The sequence below is a fragment of the Syngnathoides biaculeatus genome, chromosome 4 (assembly GCF_019802595.1).
Source record: "Syngnathoides biaculeatus isolate LvHL_M chromosome 4, ASM1980259v1, whole genome shotgun sequence".
Taxonomy (NCBI): Eukaryota; Metazoa; Chordata; class Actinopteri; order Syngnathiformes; family Syngnathidae; genus Syngnathoides; species Syngnathoides biaculeatus.
The window spans coordinates 29,224,158-29,245,789 of NC_084643.1; the positions used below are offsets into that span (position 1 = coordinate 29,224,158).

The 21,632-nt window shown below is 40.7% G+C and overlaps 1 protein-coding gene across 6 annotated transcripts in view; it reads right to left on the reverse strand.

Annotated features, from left to right (window-relative positions):
* kiaa0825 (KIAA0825 ortholog) overlaps positions 1-21,632 on the reverse strand; it is a 153,116-nt gene that overhangs the window by 9,891 nt on the left and 121,593 nt on the right. The window contains exon 24 of one of the 6 annotated variants that reach the window (XM_061817941.1): positions 3,254-3,386. The exons of 4 other annotated variants lie outside the window; for them this stretch is intronic. In XM_061817941.1, coding sequence (XP_061673925.1) covers positions 3,287-3,386 — 100 coding nt within the window. In that variant the 3' untranslated portion in view covers positions 3,254-3,286. Of the gene's footprint in view, positions 1-3,253; positions 3,387-8,665; positions 9,091-21,632 lie in introns of those variants that run through there. One more of the 6 variants, XM_061817942.1, reaches the window with a different exon arrangement.

Genomic DNA, 21,632 nt, shown 5'->3' on the forward strand with positions numbered 1-21,632 from the left:
TTTATACTTTTCGATTCTCGTGGTTCTAATCTTTTAATGACATATTTACTTGTCAAAGATCATTTAATATATCAAACTTAAAGTAGATGTGATGTACATGTATTGAAAATTTCTGCTTTGCGAAAATTTAGACGAATAAGACCTTGACAGGGAGGTCTTTTTTTCCAGCACACCAACATTAAAAATGGATAGCACAATAAATGAAATATGAACAGATAATCACAAAAAAGTATTAGCTTTTTTATTTCAATTACACCCCCCCCATACCAGTCATTTTAATAAATAGGAGGACAGATCGCTTATCAATGACATTAATTAGGAAACCCAATTCCATTTGTATTTTAGAGCAGCAGGTTTTTTCAACTTCTACTGCATATATCACTGTTCATTTCTCCAAAAGTCTTACAATTTTAAACCCATTACTATAACATTTCTACTTTTGAATATGATCGTTGATCATTTTCATAAATGTCACAGAAGTGGCAAAAGTGATTCTCCATGTTGAGTGTGCATGCCCGTGTGTTTGTAATTGCACTTTAATAACAAGACTGAAAAATAATTGCTCATGTCACATGTCTTGCTAAAACAACATATCCAAAGTGGACTGATCCAATAGCACATTATTCTATTTGCAAAATAGTTCTTTTGTGACCGTTTCATTTACAGGCTTGTTTTTTGTTTTTTATTAAAAAAAAAACAAAAACTTGTTATTCATTTATTTATGATGTTTTGTTCATTTTACAACATACCTCCAACCTGATTAGGTCAATCTGTGTATCCGGTGGCGATGTGGAGGATTGTTAAGGGCTTCAACGGAGGCCGCTCATAATGATAAATCATGTAACAAATTCCTAATTCTTGGGAAATTAGTGTGTATTTGAATTGCTGCGCGTGTGTGGCATGTCAAAATTTCTCATGCAAAATTCCAGTCTATTATTTAGTGTCATGTGTATTATGAGCACACAATCCAAAGAGCTCAGTCTGCATGCTTGTAGCTCCTTGTCAATTCTCTCCAGTCATCCACAGGGAAGTTTGTGTAAATTTGCAAGGCCCCTAATTACTGAATAATTTAGACCATGCCGCAAATTAATGTAGACATTTCCATATTAATGTGTTTGCCGACCCATTCCACATGTGTTTGTGCTGTGGACGGGATGGTAGCAATTATCACAGCACATCATAGCAGTTGTGCCAGTATTTCAGACATCATTAGGTTGGTTGTCCATCCCTGTGTGACTGTAAGAGCTCGTTGACGGGACACACTTTGATATGCGACTCAAATGGGGTGGCGAAAGCTCGATCAAATATAGCACTGGGAGACCAAAATGGGGGAGGGTGCCTGTTCTTTCTGACAAGATGGGGCCCAATTTCGAGGCACTGCTGTTTCTAGATGTAATACAGTACACACACGCACGTTGTCTGGTCAGTGTCACACACACATTTGACTGCTCCACATGGAGAGTTTGTGTTGCCCATGTGGAGCACGGATGACAGCTCTCCGCTCTTCAAATCTAGACCCCCGCGTCCCCCAAGCCCCACATCACCTCCAGTCTCTTGACTGTGTGACTCTTGTACGAGTTCACTTGAGCAGCCTGGCACCATTCAAAGAAACGGCACCCAAGAGGAGTGTGACAGAGAGACTACATTGTGTCCGTGTACTCGGTCTCGATCGTGAAAATCATCTGAACAAGGCTTCTCCCGAATGAAGCCAACCACCTTGGCACCTTTCGCCTGATTCCAAAAGGAACTACAAATATATAAACCAGACCTTTCTTTCTTTCAGACCACTTCTGCAATCGAATGAGATCCAAGAAGAGCTACAGCAAGTATTGTGCTTTTACATCAATGGATAGGCACAGTAGTGAAAGGTGGGCAGTGGGTAATTCAGTACACATCTGCCTCACAGTCAAGAGGTTCATGGTTTGAATCTCAGTGCTGCAGTTTTCCATCTTCTCCACTTGCCCGTGTACATTTTCTATGGGCACTCTGGCTACCTACCACATTACAAAACATGCATGTTAAGACTTTTGTGGAAACCAGCTCCAGGGTTAGACTCTTGTGATTACGTATTTTGAACATAATAAGTGGAAGAAAAAAATGGATGAATTCATTTAATGTCTGGACTGTCAGAGGTATTTATTTAGTGCTGATTATTTTTAGCTGCAGTTCACATGGACACACAGCCTAAGCTGAAGTACCCTTGAGAAAATCCAAGAAAGCACCGGGACTACATGCCCCCAGTAGAATTTATGGAGTGAGGGAAGACAGACAAACAGTTCAAACTTTCTGCACCAAATGAAACTTTTGTGTGTTGTCTTTCTCTGCACTCAACATGTGCTTTCAGTTCTCCAGTCCAACAATCTTCTGCTTGCACAAGATCTGCAGATCCCCAAACTATTTTGGAGACAGTTAATTAGAGCTTCCTTTAACATCTTATCTCTCCCCATGTCGTGCGTGTCTGCATTTGGGTCTACTCCTTTAAACTTTGTCACCAAATGCATAAAATATCAGCCATGAATTAATGAACAAAGATGATACAGATAAACAGTCAGTAACTTTGAGATTTTGCCCTCTGCGCGCACTATATAAGCACAAACAGTGAGAACAAGCACTCATACCATCTCCCCACTGAACCATGTACAGAGGGGAGAAAAAATGTTCATTGTATTTTCACCCCAGTATGCTAGCAGGAAATAGCATATTACTTATTCAACACCTTGCCTTTGTTATTTGTGCATATATAAACTGTCAAATCTACCAAGGAGCATTGAGGGTTGAGAAACTGCAACTTGCTCTCAGACAAAGGCCTCGCTCTCGTACATTGATCGGGCAAAGCTTCTGCTCAAAGCTCGCCACATATTTCCATAGCCACTGTGAATACATTACATATTGCATGATGTTCAACTCAACTTTCTCTATGTAGTTGGGTTGGTTGAACTTACCATGGCAGAAGTCAAGAAGATCACGCTGAGAAACAAAATGGTTTTGAAAAATTGACTTTTGACAGGCAAGTACTACAGAGTGGCTGATTGCACACGCTTCAACATATTGCTAGCCATTTTTTTTCACCACTGCAGCACAACTTTAAAAATATGATTTGTGGTCACTATTTTGTGTATTTACAAAACAAAAGTCTTGATTGAGGGCGGCACTGCGGACTAAAGTTTAGCATGTCTCCCTAAGAGCTAAAATTGCAGCTCAGGCCTTCTTTCATGTGTGGAGTGTGCATTAGTGCTGCATAATTCCATTTTACCTGTGTACTCAGATTTCAAATTCTTGTCCATAGTTACAAATGGGATTTTTGTACAACAGCATCTTCCGATTGTCTGGTGACGAGTCCAGGGTGTACCTTGCCCAGAGTGAATTGACAACAGCTCGCAGGAACCCTAATGAGGAAAAAAAATGGAGGGATGGAGGTCTTGTTTGAGTCATATAAAGCAGTTGCACAACTGCAAACAAGGCGGTTCTCCCAAGTATTTTTGGTGAAAATAGCCCTAAGTGGTCAAATATTGTGGTGAAATGAGGGTCAATAATTGAGTGAAGCTTGTTTTGTGTATGAGGCTGTATTTAGCCTCCTTTCATAATGACATTATTAGCGGTGGGCTCCTGTGGTTTGTCCGGGCCTGCAATGTACTGATTAGTCCGTTCAGACATTGATCTCACCTTATTTGTGTGTGTTTGATTGCGTGTGTGCGGCTGTGCTATTGTGTATCAGATCAGGCCCTCATTCTGATAATATTTCAAACAGTTAATTTTCCTCCATGCTCATGGCAGTTGTTAGAGGGTTAAGGAGATAAATAAAACCTTGCTGTCACCTTATTTAATATCAAATGCCACTTAATTATGGCTGTATGTGTTTTCAAACACTTTGCATAATTTATTGTTCTGCTCCATCCTAATCTCCAGATCCTATCACATGCTCTACTTTACCCGCTCTTTGCTTATAAAAACAAAGTCGTAATGCTCCCTGTCTCGCAGTCTTTCTTTCTCTTTCTTGCTGCCAACAGCAGTGTGACAGAGATAAGCAAGGAGGTGAAAAGACATTTTAAGTTGTGCTTCACCTTGTAAGGATTTGATGCTGTGTTGTCAGCTCAGGAAAACACGCGCGCAACAAACCTCAGGCAATGCTGCATGCAGGCATTGTGTAGCTCTTTGAGCAATGGGACATCACCATTGATGAGCACACAGCAAGAAAAGGAAGGATAAAGGAGGTCCATAAGGTGTGCCCTATGCAAAGTACAGGCCGTGTCAAGAGCTTTTTGTACTGGATTTGAATTTGTTCTGCACACTGAGCGTCACACTAAAGTGTCAGAGAGAACTCGGCACATTAGTGACATTAATGTAGCAGCAAGGTGTAGGTTATAAAGGAGGGCGGTGAGCCTGACTGCTTTACATGCTGGGGTTGCAATCAGCAACATTAAATGTCAAAGTGCATCAGTCGTCTTCTCTTTACTGTATTACACTGTCAAGAGTTTGAACATTTGAACAATACTGTACAGCCGTGCCTCGCTAGGTTGTTCTTTCCTTTTTGTGGCACGACAGCATTTTGGCTGTTTTAAAATTCTATTCATAATTCTTCTTCCTCACTATATTTTGGAATATGGTGGTTATTATTTTTTCCACATGTACTTTTACTGCAAAGCAATAAACGCGAACCAGGAGGAAAAGGTACGTAAAAGATAAAGTCTGAAGTTTGTGATCATTTACAACTAGAAGACAAGCTAGCGCACTTTTGAAAACTTTATTGATCAAAGCACATATTGACACAGAACACTACCTTTGCCACAACTGCCACCAAGTCAGTCAACATAGAAAGGCTAACAGTTTAACCTGTTAACATCCAAGAAACTTAACACTCTCATTCGCTGATGACAGCATCCCTCAGAATACCAGACCCCACCGTTCCAAGTTACACACATTCAGTTACTGTCACTGTAAAATATGAGGATGATCACCACAAGTGGACCAAAATAATACCTGAACCTCACATGACTATATTATTGAAGCTTAAGAAAAATATGTAAATAATTAAAGAAATATATGGTCTACTTTGCGGAATTTGTCAGGTTGGTGGGCTGGAAAGCAATCTATGTGGTTAAAATTACTCCATACTTGCAGTCAAATGAGATCACAACTTAAACCGGGATACACATATGAATCGGTTGTCATGGCCATGGTCTGGCCACTGCCGTGGGCAGCGTTTCCTGTGAGGGGCATGGCCAGGCCGCTGCTCTGGGCGGTGCCACCTTGGACAGCTGTTATAGCTGTGTCACATTTGGGACACTAATGAACTAAGTACTTCAGTGGTAAGTGTCTCATCGGCATACTTCACCGCATTCTGGGATACTCCGCTACGGTGCATAAGTTAGTGTGGAGGAATCCTTTGTCACAGTTAGTCTGTGCCCTTTTACTTGTGCCCTTGTGTACTTGATCACGTCTTCTTATGCTTTTTCGTTTGCCTCATAGTCATTGGACCTTGTTTCGCGTTTTTTGAATCTTGTCTAGCCTAGTGTTTTGGTGCCTCTGACTTGTTTTGGACTGCCTTTTGGTATTGACCTGTTTTTGGAATAAAACCACTCTTAACATTATGCCTTTGCCTGGAAGTCCTGCATTTGGGTCCACCCCTGTGCCACTGGTGTATGACATTGACATAGCAATCATTAGAAAATGGAAGAAGCTAAACATGACGGTCAATCTCAATTGGAGTGGAGCCCCATGCAAGATATTACCTCGTGGGGTCTCAATGATCCTTAGAAAGTTGAGGAATCAGCCCAAGACTACACGACAGGACTTGGTCAGTGACCTGAAAAGAGCTGGGACCATCGTTGCCAAGGTGACTGTTGGTAATACACCAAGACGTCATGGTTTGAAATCATGCATGGCACAGAAGGTTCCGTTGCTTGAACCAGCACATGTTAAGGCCCGTCTTAAGTTTACCAATGACCATTTGGATGATACCGAGACATCATGGGAGAAAGTTTTGTGGTCAGATGAGACCAAAATGGAACTTTTTGGTCATAATTCCACTAGCCGTGTTTGGAGGAAGACGAATGATGAGTTCCATCGCAAGAACACAGTCCCTACTGTGAAGCATGGGGGTGGTAGCATCATGCTTTGGATTTTTTTTTCTGCACATAGGATACTGTATTAAGGAGAGGATGACCGCGGCCATGTATTGTGAGATTTTGGGGAACAACCTCTTTCCTTCAGTCAGAGCATTGAAGATGGGCCGTGGCTGGGTCTTTCAACATGACAATGACCCGAACCACACAGCCATTAAAACCAAGGAGTGGCTCCGAAAGAAGCATATCAAGGTTCTGGCATGGCCTAGCCAGTCTCCAGACCTAAACCCAATAGAAAATCATTGGAGGGAGCTGAAACTCCATGTTTCTCAGCAACAGCCCAGAAACTTGTCTGAGCTAGAGAAAATCTGTGTGGAGGAGTGGGCCAAAATCCCTCCTGCAGTTTGCGCAAACCTGGTGAACAACTACAGGAAACATTTGACCTCTGTAATTGGAAATAAAGGCTACAGTACCAAATATTAACATTGGTTTTCTCAGGTGTTCAAATACTTATTTGCAGCTGTATCACACAAATAAATTGTTAAAAAAAATTATACATTGTGATTTCTCGATTTTTCTTTTTAGATTATGTCTCTCACAGTGGACATGCACCTAATATGACATTTTCAGACCCCATGATTTTTAAGTTGGAGAACTTGCAATGTAGCAGGGTGTTCAAATACTAATTTTCTTCAGAGTCTCCACTTAATGCATGTTTTGGGGATTGTGGGAAAAAACACACACCGGCATGGGAGAGTATGCAAAACCCAGGCGGGACCAGGGTTTTAACCCTGGTCCTAAGAACTGTGAGGGTAATTCCTTTACCAGTCACACCAACGTGCTGGCCTCATAGAATATAATAATAATAACAATAATAATAATAATAAAACATGCCCTCTTTCAGACTGTAAAGTGTTAGACACACCGGTGCATACATCTTAGTGATGATGACACATATGCTACAGAAGGTATTTTCATACTTAAGTGTGCTGTATTTTCCAAATGTATTTCTATGATATTCAAAAGTCTCAGGGAAATGATATGATCCGGGATTTATCACCGACCTCAGACATCAATAAGTCACAGTTCTATGGAGGTTGCCATTAGAGGATGTGAGAGAAGTCTTTATGGGAGAATGCTTGTTAGTTAAATCAGTATAGGTCATGTATGTTAAGAAAAAAAAAGCCCCATTTTAGCAGTAAGCATATAAATGACAATTTAGTAAGTTTTTTAGTTTTTTTTTTTTTCATTTTCAATATTGTTTTACTTATATTCATCATTGCATGATGAATTAAAAAACAAGATTTGTTGACTTCATTATTGGTCAATAGAGACTTTTATTGCTATTGTTACAATATTAACAGTTAATCTAGATCAGAAACTTGGAACAGATTATTATTGTTTGGCCTTCAAGGGTTTCACTGTAATGTAACATTTCTGGACAAAATATGTTTTTCATAGAAATGTTTGAGGTGGCACGGTGGCACAACTACAAAGCCTTGGCCCGTATTCAATCCTAGCTCTCCCTGTGTGGGATTTGCACGTTTTCCCCATGGGTTTTCTCCAGGCACTCCGGTTTCCTCCCACCTCCCAAAAACATGCAACATTAATTGGACACTCTAAATTGCTCCGAGGTGCGGCTGTTTGTCTCGATGTGCCCTGCGATTGGCTGGCAACCAGTTCTGGGTGTACCCTGCCTCCTGCCTGTTGAGAGCTGGGATAGGCTCCAGCACTCTCGCCATTCTTGTGAGGATAAGCAGCTAAGAAAATGGATGGATGGATGTTTGATTGCATCACTTCACACAATGCGGAATAGCATCGATCAACGTTCTGTACAATTTCCCCCAAAATTACACCGCACATGATTTAAAATCAACTACAGTGTGCAGTCTACCGCACACAAAGGCACATCAATGTAACTCTTGTGTCATTGGCATGAATTCTCCATTCCTATCTCTTTAAATTCAGACAGCATCATGCAGCACACAGCTGCAGCTCCCAAGAGGGCTGATAACGTAATTGTCTGCCATTACACTGTATCAGACGACAGATCGGCGGTAATTTCATATAATCTGTTGATTCAGACTCATTACCATTTCTATCAACCAGGAGCAAGTAATGAGCTAGTTTTGTGGGCAAACTGTTGCAATTTTGAGAAATGTGTGTGAATTTATCAGAAGCATATGCACGTACAAAATATAAAATGACTGACAGAACTCCAGGTTCACCTATGCAATATAATGGGATACAATACAAAAGCAGAATTTTTGCCATCTCAGACATACTGATGCTGTTTTTCACTGATACTGCGATTGTATCATAGTTGCTTGTATTTTGATTAATTTATGATGCAATGTAAAAAAAAAACAACCATAAAAATAAACATTGTTATTTAAAGCTGGGGCACTGTTTGGGCTCTGGGGACCTCCATCCATCCATTTTCCGAGCCGCTTATCTTCACAAGGGTTGTGGGAGTACTGGAGCCAGTCCCAGCTGTCATCGAGCAGGAGGTAGGGTACACCCTGAAATGGTTCCCAGCCAATGGAGACAGACAACAGTCGCACTCATAATCATACCGAGGGGCAATTGAGAGTCTCCAATATATGCATGTGTTTGGGGATGTGGGAGGAAACCAGAGTGCTAAGAGAAAACCCATGCAGGCACATGGAGAACATGCAAACTCCACAAGGGCGGGCCAGGATTTGAACCCCGGTCAGAACTCTGAAACCAACACTCGAGAGCTGCACCACTCTGACACCCAAAAGAATTGTATTTTCCAGTATTCAAAATCCAAACAAATTACGGTGGGTCCTTGAAAAAACATGCACTCCACATAAAATCAGTGAGAAAACATAAATCACTAATTGAGTTACACAAATGAATACATCAAATGTCGCAGCGGAGGGATGATTGGATCATTTTTCATTGAGAGTGCTGAATGTAAAGGTGAAAACACTGTCAGGATGGGAACGACACGACTGAATTGTTAAGGCCCCTGTTATGCGCCACTGTGTCACTCTCTGGGTACCTGTGGCAAAAAAAAAAAAAAAAAAAAAAAAGTTTTAGCCTCAGCCAGACAGTGGTAATATGGAATCTGCTGCATTTTTATCGTGTTTATTTCATTACAAAGGTAATATAACTTTACCTGTGGCAGGCACTTAATGGCGATACTAACTATTGTGTCTCAATAAATTGTGAGGGTCAGGTGTACCTAATGAATTGGCCGCTGAATGTGTATAACAAAGTATCGATGGGAAATGCACTTCATTGTCCGCATTTTGGGTAGTTAAATGTGAAGCGGGGTGGTTAAACGTAAATTAGGAAGATGCATGCATAGTAATAAAGCTATGAGGACTCAGACACAGTTGAGACCCTAAAATGATAATGGATGGGAGGAACATGCAGTTGTGCATCTTCCCTCTGGGCTTTCCATCCTGCGCCAGTCGATGGACCAGACAGGCCGCAGCTTAGGATATCACATAGATCTCACAGACAGATATGTGTCAATAGGAAGACGCTGCTTTTGAATATTCACTCTAGTGTTCAGTGGCTGGCTGCATATTAAATGGACCACAGAAAAATCATTCTTTGCACTCAATAAAGACTTGATGAATTCAAGAGGAAGTAGTGAGTGAAGTTTGCATGTATTTGTTGGCTGGTGTTGAGGTGTTGGATGTGTTTTCTTGAGTGAGTGACCTGACCTGACTTTACAAAGATGTTTTTCGCTGGGAGAAATGAATAATAATACTGATAATAATTATATATATAAAACTTTACTGGTAAGCCCCCAAGACACTATTGAGCTTGAAAATCCCAGAAAGTCTGGCAACATCAATCATGATATTAATAAAGTCAGCTAAATCCTATTTTTGTCATGATTGGACTTCACAAGCTCCTCTTGACCACAACAACTTGTTTAAATGGGATTTGTTTTTGCAGGAAGATTGCTTGATAAATTACAGGGCGCTTCATGTTCGTAATAAAGTGGGGCGTGTGACTGTAATATCACATTGTATAGCTCATAATTACTCGAAAGCAGATTGCTTGGCCCTGAAAACCCATCAATCATACACAGTACAGCAATTCAAAACATATTCCCTATAGAGAAACATCAAGATATTGCAATCGAGTGTTTGAAATGTCAGGGCAAAGGAAGCCCAGGCGTTGCAGTTACATAATGATTATTGCAAAACTTTCTCCCCGTCACTCAGTGTGGCTGTAATATGTAGTGGATGGCCATGGGGGTTCATTAGCGAGAACAGGCTGCTGTTGAAAAGCTCCAGTTTCACCTCTGATCCCAGCTAATGTGATTTGGACCTGAGACGGGTAGCGGAGAGATTAGATGCTGGCTCACCTCAGGGTGGGAACCAGGGAAGGAGACATACATCAATGTTGCTTGCTTTTAAACTCATCGTCCTCTAACACCTCATTTGCTCCAAATCATCTTCAAATAGTGCGGGATGTACTGCAGAACACACTTGCCGGCTAATTACTGCTGACAAATCTTTGCGTTAGCATGGCTGCTAAAGTAGAATTTTCCAAAAACATATACAATGCAGCTTCTAAATTCAAATAGGGACAAGTTAGAATGTGACCAACATTTTGGAGAAAAATATCCATCTATGGTCATAGGAAACTTTGGATGTAGAGATTGAACTGTGTGTCATCTGCTTTATATTCAGCATTTTTGTAACACGGTTTGATGTGAAGGAGAATTTGCTAACAGTTTACATGTACTTAAACCAGGACAACTTCTACACAACTCGGTACTGTGGCAGCTAACAAACTAACTAGCATGGCTTGCCTCAGCTCCTTGCAACTTTGATGTGATTTCAAAAAGCAGAGAAATGCAAAGAAAAAGCTTACAAAATTTCCGAGATATAGGTACAGTCCCATACTTTTACTTTTTCACTTTTCCATTTACTAACTGTATGTACCGACTGAGCTATCCATCAATCCATCCATCCATTTTCTTTGCCGCTTATCCTCACAAGGATCGCGGGAGTGTTGGAGCCTATTCCAGCTCTCAACGGGCAGGAGGTAGGGTACGCCCTGAGCTGGTTGCCAGCCAATCGCAGGGCACATAGAGACAAACAGTCGCACTCACAATCACACTTACGGGGAATTTAGAGTGTCCAATTAATGTCGCATGTTTTTGGGATGTGGGAGGAAACCGAAGTGCTCCCTACAAACCTTAATAAAGTAATAAATAAAAAAAACACTTACCTAAAAATGTTCAGATAATACATTTTAGAGCTGTAATTGTGATGCCATGATACAGTGAAACCACAATATTTTTTGCTACGGATTATCCTACTATCAGAATCTGATACCATCCCACATTAAATGTGGACTATAAAGGTAATCCTAATTAGAATTGTGAGGCCTTGATGAAGATCTTGTCTCTACTCTGAGCTATTGTAGTTTATTAATAGCAGGTATCTGATCAGCTCTAAGTCACTCTTGCATTTAGGCGATTGGCGCTTTCAGAATGTAATCGTTTTAGTAGGACTGGAGTGGTCAAGATCAGCCAGTGGTGAAAATCAGGTTAGCATTCTCCTTTATCTTCCCCTCCTGACCCGTACCACTAGTCGCAATAACACGGTCCTGTTTCTTTCATTTCCTTTTCATTAATCCAGTCCCCTCTCTGTCCATTTGTACCCTCCATACTAACAGACCCTCCACTTCCATCAACACCTCCTCCATTATGTCCCTGCCTCGTTCCTTTCCTTCACTCCTCTCTCTCCACTCTCATTAGGTCATAGTTGTGGTGATTTGTCAACGTGGCCGTGTTGATTAATAGGTAGATGGAGCCCCTATATTAGGAGGCTGTCAGCGGGGGCTCCTGCAGAGCCAGGGCCGTCCCGCTGAGCTCCCTCACCACCCAGGTGGCCCCATTGGGGCTAAATGAGCTGTGAAGGGTCCTGACTATGTCCGCCTGCCCCATACTAAGATGTTACGCACCAACACATATTCGTACATAGACAAAAAGAGGCACAACCACATGCGGGCATACTCACACGTTCCTACTCTGAGATACAGGCGCACTCACACACTCAACAGCTCGGATCTCGCTGCCACGCATCCCTGCTTTCCCACAAGATTTGTCACACTCCATCAATGGACAATAAGTTACTGCCACTCTAGCCTGTCAATGGACCCGGTCTTCAGCAGACCCCCTCTATGGTGTCTCCCAATCCGGAGGAGAGGAAGGAGGTAGGTGGGGGTGTTTAACGGAGAGAAAGTGAACATGTGGTAGTATGTTGAAAAGAAAGGTAAGAGAAAAATTAGAAGAACATTGTTGGAATGAAACATAAAAAAAATGTACAACACAGAGGATGCAGTAGTTTGAGAAGTGGCAAGGATAAACAATGGGAACTTTGACGAAATTCTACTCAGGATTGTCCAAACAGGACATATCGAGGAGCCCACTGTGAATAAAGATGTCGCTAGTGAGCTGGGAGCCTATCCCAGCTGACCTACAGTGAAAGGTGAGATACACTCAAGACTGGTTGCCAGCCAATCATAAGACACAGTAAGAAACCCCTTTTAGCACAATATCAAGACGAAACACACACAAATGCATGCGAACATGCAAACTCTACGCAGGTATTGTAAGTCGGAGCTGTGGTGAGGTTCCCTGAACCTGAACTCCGAGCCAGACATGCTAACCACTAGTTCACCATGCTTCCACTTGGTAAAATGTAAAAGTTCAAATTGTATATTCAATGGTTTCATCCTTATTATTTAAATTCCTACCTGACCATAAATTGAAATAGCAACATACTGCAAAAAAATGCAATATGTAGTTAAGCCCAAAATTATTCATTCACTGGCACACAGAGACTTTGATTTCATGTATTCATGGTGTTCAAGCCATAATTTGTCCGAAAACTCTGAACAGTACCATCAACCACTGCTGGCTGTAATAGCTCTTGGGCAGCAATTACTAGTGGCTGGTTGACATTCATTATCAAAACTTCACATATACTACATTATTAGTTTATCTTTAGACAGATGGGACAGCCCCTCCTGAAAAATGACAGAGTAGCGGGTATAAAGTGATTCCTTGGTAAGGCTCTCAATGAATACTGCAGGTCAAAATACATCGTCCTCAGCTAGCTGGGCTGTGATTTACGCATGATTGGGACATCTGGAGGATAAAAAAAGTGTTATGGTTCATCGGAAAATGCACTTTAATTGTACCAATGGCAATGCATAATAATTAAATTTAAAACGATTACAGTCATTATGAAGTCGTTATTTCTGAGAAGCTTGAACACGTGACGAGGTGGCTGGATAAACCGGTTGAATAGACAGCTGTTACTGAAGATGTAAGTAACAGGCAGCCCTATCACGTTGGCAGTATGGACGGCCGTGAAATTAATACTAAACGTATGGCAATTACAATGACAATGAGCTTTGTTCAACATGTCAAGTATCAATCCAACACTTGCCAGGCAGCTTTCATATCATAGCTAATAGGCAGTTGGCGGGCCGGGCCGTCGCCAGCCATTGAACTGCGCTATTCATAAGCTGGCCCCAGTCATTGTGCTCAGTGGTTGACGTAACGGTAACACACACATCAGCTACATGTGTCGCCATGCAAATGAGTGCATTAGAGCAGACCCCGAAGAGTGGAGCGTGGCCAATAAATCCAGCCAGGGTGAGAAATGTAGCCTTTACCATGCGTGTCCAACCCCATCTATTTAACCTAATTACACACACCACACCAGGTAATAAAAGTGTGCACGCCATCAATTCTGACATTTCATCCACTGCACTGCAAGAGATGTCTATTAAGATGTATAAATCCTCAGTGTAAGTATTTTTGCCAGATGTAAAGCTTGTAAGAATGCATTTCAATCGGCAGCTCTGTCTCTGCTATGAAAGCGTAAAGTAAGTAAAGCAAGTCAGACTGCACATATTTTCCAACACTACTTTGTAATTACTTATTTCTAGTGGCACTAAAAAAGCCCTGCTCCCACAAAAGAATACAGTATGTCATCAACTCATATATTTTCGAGTGTGTAGCCTGTTCAGGGTCATGGAGAAATTGGAGCCTATCGCTCCAGCATAGAATAGTCTACTGTGGACTGGTGGCCAGTCAAACACAGACCCATTGTCAAAAGTCAAAAAAAAAACAAAAACAAACAAAGGTATTCTTTAGGATATCAATTTTAGACCTGTGAGCAGGGTGTCGCCAAATGTGGGGGAGTCAAGTCACAAAACTTAACTCTGTCAGACCCCAGTATTACGATTTGTGACTTGCTCATCAGAAATTCACACGTCACACCATGACGTTCTGGTCAACGTTCTCTGAACATTTCAATCGTTCTATTTTTCAGCGTTCTCAAATGAGGATGACACATCTGGCGTGTGATTAACGTGTGTTTAACGCATGACTAACGTGTGTCTAACGCATGAGAAGCATGTAACAGCGACCAAATAAGATACCCCTAAAAACCACTAGTGTGTGCTAACGTGTCACTGGCGCACGACGAGCGATTTGTCAACGTTAGACGAGCGTGTTGAGCGTGTGACTAAACGGGTGAATAACGACAGAATAGTGTTTTGCTGGCGTGTAATTTTTACATTGGAACGGGAACGAAAACGTTGGAAATTTCATACTCACTTCAGTTGTTCTCGTTAGTTTGAACCGTCAGCGTCATGCCGCCTAGACGAAAAAAAGGTGGGGTGCGGACTTCACCAACTAGTGCTGCAAGTAAGAATGCAAAGCATCAGTTTATATACCCAAATGCATAGACGTTCGGGAAACGCTCGGATGACACTCAATGGACGCCAAAGGACGTTCGTTTGACTTTAGTTACATGCTGTGTGCGCTACGGGATTGTTCAGTGGTCGTTGACAGGTCGCCAGTGAGTCGTTCACTGCAAAGCAAATGATTAAGTAACAACCAAGTAACGCTGGAGTAACGACTCACTAACGATAGCCAAACGCGTGCAACACTCGGAGAACGTTAGTAAAACGTTCCACGAACGTTCTTGAACATTCTGCAGCGTATAAAATTAAACGTCGATGAACGCTGGTCTCGGTGAGAACTTTTATGCATGTTCAAAACATTTTTCCGGACCGCTGTTCTCCGCCGATTCCCAGCGATCATTGACGTTCACTAGCGTTCAAACAATGCTCTTCTGGTGCTATCCCGGCGACCCTAGGCAACTACCAACATTTCCTCAAACGCTATAGAACGCTGACCAGAACGTCATGTTATGACGGGGCCATAAATTAACTATAACTTGACTTTGACTCCACGACTGGACAAGCCAATTTCTTTAAATTTTAAAATTGGAACTTTTAAGAATGATCAGCTTTTGTGTTTTATGCCATGAGGCGGCGTGCAGAGGCCAACAGATCCAGGATCAAGGAAGGAGATCCATTCATATATGACAGAGTTGACCTTTTCAGGGTCGCAGGGAGTTGGATCCTATCAAGACTGACGTTGGTCAAAAAGGCGATTAAGCCTTGGCTCGTCCCCTGTCAATCACAGGGCATATACCATACACTCACATTTACAGCATCACTGAGTGGTGACTGAAATACCGTTGCCTGCACGAATGTACAGTAAGGTCAGGATCTAGACCTAGATCTGAAAACGATTCAATTTGAATTCAAGGATTATGTTTTTGATAAAATTGTAAAAAAGGCTTTCATATGAAACCCACACAGAGGTAAGCAGTTTTAGGAATAATATTTGCAACACTTGATGTCAGTTATGTATTGAATTGGGAGGGCAACAAAGTGATAGAAAATAAAGAGACTGGTTAGTGACCATTAAAAACAATGCGATTGTGTATGTGCTACATTGTCATATACTCATAGATTCCGCCTAAATTTGTTCGACTCGATTCTGCGCTACTTTAATGTGTCCGCCATATTTGATTGGGCAATTCTGTCCGTAAACTAATGCAAGTCTGTGGACTGAATTTCATGACGTGAAAATGTCGTTGGGTGAATGAGAAGTTAATGCCTCTCATTCAACCATTCTCAGGAAAAATAAAACCCTCCTGATGGATAGTTGAAGCAAAAGTCATATTGGAGTGAATTGTACTGGAGTGATCTCAATGCAGTCGTACAACTTGGTGGAAAAGTGGCTTAAGAGCGAAGAGTTGTCAAATACATGAGGTGCGGCACAAAGAAATGAACCCACTCACAGAGTTCAACTACCCCTATTTTCTTCCCTTTTCCGATTTTGGTCAATTGTTTTTCCTAACCCAGTGTTTCAGGAAACTTGATGACAGGCCTGTCTCAAGTTGGAGGAGACTGCAGGTAATTTCACTTTCGAACCACCAGTATTTTATCCATGGGTGTCTGGAGATGAACAGACGTCGTCACACAAGCGTCACTCACACACAACCTGACCTTTGTCTGTCGCATACCTGAGCTAGAGTTGACGCCACATTCCCACCACCCATGGATGTGGAGCCAGCGTTGAGGGGATGAAGTAGCAAGGTCAAGCCAAACACAACGAAGGAAATGAGGGAAGAGAAAGACAAGTAACTAGGATCGGTAAGAGGTGATGAATTCCATTGTGGGAAGACATAGTTGTGAACCATTTCAACTTTTCACCCTTTGGTCTAATTAGGAAAATTGGGGATCAATCATGTGACAGTGGCAGCGGTATCTCATTGTACATGATGGAGTGTGCCAGTATCTACAGGCTATTAGGGTAGAAGTGACAGTTACGTAAAAGGAACATGAATAAAAATTGAAATATTATTTAGAAGCTCACCACAACTACTTCAGAGGGACAAAGTTCAACAGTGTAATCACACTACATTGTTGCCAATGTGGTGCCTGGCATTTACTTTAAAAAACACAAAGACTTTGGATTTAGGTTCATGTAATATTCATTAGTAATGCAGTACATTTAAGACTTAAATTTCATAAATATCAGTAAAACATGCCGTAAACAGCAAAGCCGAAACCCTTCACTTTCTGTATTTCATCATTTTTATTACCCGCCCACTTCAATTTTCCGCATCCCATGGAAAAAAAACCAAACACCTCCATACCTGGATTTCCACTTCAGGGTGTCACCTATGGAATTTGGGGAGAAAACTAATCCATCAAAGTCTACAAAAAGGAGTCTTTTCTATCAATAAGGATTACTCCATTGCCACAATAACCCACAAATGAATAGGTAGCTCCGATTATAGAGTAAGTTAAATTGAATGTTTGCCAACTAAGCTCACATAAGTTGAAGAGACAGTACTATTTAGTATTTGCCAAATGAGGGCTTTGTCAAAATTCAAACCAACAGTTTAGTTCACTGGGAAGAGAGACGTCTCTTTCCTGACATGTTGCATTTCTCTGCAACACCCAACACAAATTCAAAGAGTTGTAAAGAGAGGTGCATTATTCATGATTGCACGTTGCTTTGTGAACATTATCTCGTTTTTATTGTCACGTTAAGTGTATTGTGGGCTACAGTGCTTTCAGTGCTCCTCCAATGCAATTGTCAACAATGCGTTATACAACCACTACCCTCTTAGCATACTTTTTTCACCTGTGTATTTTATATTTAAAAATTATAAACATTAGGGAGCAGACCTTCTGAAGTGTGTCTGATATTGTATGATACAGAATTTTGTGTAAGAACAGCCTGTCTTGGTATTTTGGCTTTTTCTGACTTTGTTATGACCAGAAGAATACAAACAGAATGTTAAACTAGGTATGCACTTATTGATTTAGGATAACAAAAACAAAAATGAGAAGAAGCTTGGCTGACTGTTAGCATATCTAGTAACTACGTACATACGGTACCAAAATCTCATCATCATTTTTATTATGGTGAATGACACATTATCCAAACACTCAGGATAAAGTTGCTCTTTCATTTGTGTCAGAAGAACCTCACACATTGCCTTTTAATTCTGTCACACTCGGCCAACTCACACCATCACACAATCGTGAATATTGACCAGGTTAAACACTACGATTGTCAGCCTGGACCATTTTTCCAAGCAGATCTTTATACATGTCGCACTGGAGCAAATATGCTCAGATTAATATTTTAGAAACAGCCGACAATTGCACTTTTTCTGATTTTGATTAGAAGTGAAAAATCCTTAAAACAAGTCAGATAACAAATGTGTTCAGCATTACCATGACTATTTATGGCATCACTGGTAATGAAAGTAAAAAGTTTTATTGCTGTTTTGCCACTGGTTCGATGGTTATACATTTGTGTATTTTTGTGACATTTCAAAATGTTGAAAAGTGAAATGCACGGTACACAAATCACCTTTGTGTTACTGTGTTTATTACCATTTTACATTGCGTGTACTGTTAATAATGTTGTTTTAATTGCAAAATTTTCCACTCTTGACAATTTAACTGTTGTCAACTTTTCTTTGCGGTTAAAAAAACATCTTAAAATAGTTATTCATCCTATATCCAGTCATTGTACACTTACCTTTCACCATTCTGTTTAGTTTGCTTTGCTTTGAAGTACAATATTTAGAACTATGTGGAATACACGAAATACTGTATCTGTAATTAATTGTATGCATTGGCTTAATACAGATAATTGTGATTATAAAGCATCACTGGGGCATAAAAGTTATTTTTAGGTGTGATCAGCCGATTTCAAACACAGCCTTCATTGAAATGTGTTTGCCACGTTTATGGACGAAGGTGTAATTTGGTGGTGGGGTACAAATGGCTTCGTAACACTCCTGTATGTCTTTCTTCGATGCACCCCATACACAAGGCCCTGAAAGCTCCCGCAAATTGGAGTCCTGCTTTCATCCAGCATAAAAGCTATGTTTACAATAGAGCTCCGGGGCTATACCTTTCCATGCACTCCACCTTGTTTCATGTGAGCGAGCAACCACAATAGCTTGAGTAATGACTCCAAACTGCCGTTCCCCTGAACAAAAATCACTGTTAGGTGGACCGTGTGCAGGAAACTTGAGTAACTGTGCAACTTGTGCAAAGTACTGCCATTTATAATTTCTCTCCATTTTAACTGTAGTGTGACAGTAGCTGAAAGGCAATACATTTAGCCTTGCTTGATGTAACTAAGGTACAAAGAGTATTTTTCTCGTCAGAAAATGTTGAGATTAGAAAAAGCTTCTCTGCATTATTACTGTTGGTGCACAGAATAGTGCCTGAAAGTGGCAGGGTGGTTATGCCCTCACATGTCCAAGACAATGGCACATGCAGCTGAGTGTAGAGAGTTTGTGCCATAGTTTCAAATCGACATATTTCTCAGAAAACTATTTTGGTTTCCCCTAATTACCTTCAACAGCTGTAAACGGTCTCAGGACATTTGCAGCTAATCAAACCTCACCTGACAAGTTCTCTTTTGACATATCTCTTCACATATGGACACTCTTTTTTATTGTACCCCCCTTGCGCCTGGCCACACATGTGTGTACATACATGCATGTTTTCAGGCAAAGAGCAGGCTGCAGACAGTGGCCACTGGGAAATTAAGGAGCACTTTGTCATGCATCCTTAAATGTGTGACATCGTGTCTCAGGAGACGGTGCCTGATTGGTCTAGGAAGCATCCAAGAGTGACTGGTGAGTGATGGCCTCGAGGGGATACATTGTGCATGTGTGCCTGTGAGTGTGTTGACTGGTCTTGGGAACACAGGACAGCACTGTGACTTGTCTGGATGGCACCCTGTCAGAGGCAGCTGGCAATGTCTTGTGATGTTGCCACAAGGGAGTCTTCTGCCACTCTGGTGTCTCTTTTCAAGATTTGCATCATTTCAACCCACATGTCTATTTCCAATACAATACTGTATCCACACCAGTCATTCACGACATAATAATTTGTTTTAACAAGGGCATCATAATGAGAAGCAGTGCTTCTGAACTAGCAGGTCACAGTCCAGTTCTGAGCGCGTCCGGACAACAACAGTTAAAAATATCTAATATTCAGTCAATATTCATCTTCTTTTGTACAGTGATTTTCACTACTCTGCTGTAAATGACTATGTTAAACAAGTCAAAAGTTCACTTTAACCACAACTACCATTTTTCAAAGGCCATTTTACCAACCAATGGGCATTAAGAAGTTTATAATCCGCCCAAAAATTTAGGAACAATATTGATTTTTATGCTGTTAAACATCAATCCATCCATCTATTTTCTATAGCGATTGCCTCCATCATGGTCTATCTCAGCTGACTTTGGGTGAGAGGCAAGGTGCACCGTGGAGTAGATCCTTGGCCGTTGCATACGCCACTTTAATAAGATAAAAATCTAAGAGCATTATTCTACATAATCCAGTCATAGATAAAAACAAACTCAGTGTTGAGGTAAGATAGTTTTCCCCTGACATACTACACTTCTGGTCATGCCTGCGGCTGCCATGCTAACGTGTTACGTTCCATTGCTTTGTGAGTGTAGGAATAGAGAATTCTGAATGTTAGCAAGCGTCAAATAATGGTGAATTACTTTACGGTCTGTGGCCGCAACAATAGAAACGCTGGGGACAAAGTCTCATTTTACTGTTTGCTGACACCAATTAGGAATACAGGTGAAAAAAAATATGTCAAGTAAAGGATGGGGTGTGTAGCTTTCAAAAAGTTAAATACTCTTTAGTACGCGTTGTAACATTTTATTTTAGGTAAACTTCCCCCCTTGTTTGTAAATAATAAATTGGGTACCAAATCTCATCTCCAAAGATGTACAAAGTTAAACTGTTACTTCTGAGATGACTGTCCTGCTAGCATGAGTGTTTGCCAGCAAATCTCCTTTTTCATTTACTTATTCTTGTGGTACACATTTGGGAATTGTTAAAACATACAATTATCACGTGTGCAAATAAAATGAGAAGTCATTTTTAGTATTTCTTTGAATTAATGTTCTCTCTGTCGCTTAGCGATATTTCACGCTTCTGATATAACCTTTAACCTGTGACGAAAATTTGTATTATTCTTCATCAATGTTGTGTGGTTGCATTGGTAAAGTCTGATCATACTCACATGTATAAAAATGCAACTTTTGTTCAATAAAATTTAATTTGTCGTCGACGACAAATTTATTTCTCAGTCAATATTAGACCAAATGCTATGAATATATAGCTGTTAGCATACATGTGTCAACAAAACTATCACTACATACAAAACATTTAAAAAACTAACCAAATGCAGGCATTCTTTATTCTCATGAGCCCATTTCTCAACGTCAGTGGACTATTTCCCTCTATATCGATCGGTGTAGTTTATGACCGTCATGTTGTCATTGTATCATGTCTTTGCTACTGGATCCAAAGTTTCTCCATCCTCAATCACTGCAAATACCAGCAATGCAATTATGTAATCAGGTATAGCTAGGTCCTCGAGACCTTCAATGGCAGTAAAATGGTAAAATATAGCATACAGTAAACATACAAAAAAAGGTCTGGTAAATGTTGCAAAAATCCTTGTTTGACACTTCAATATTGGCACATCGAAAAAAAAAGTTTCCAGCGTCATCATTATTATGATCATTAAGTATTGTCACCAGATATGATGGTCTGTAGTTTATGTAAAATAAGGTACTTTAAATATATAATAGTACCATATCAACTTTTATGGTCTTTAAAAGC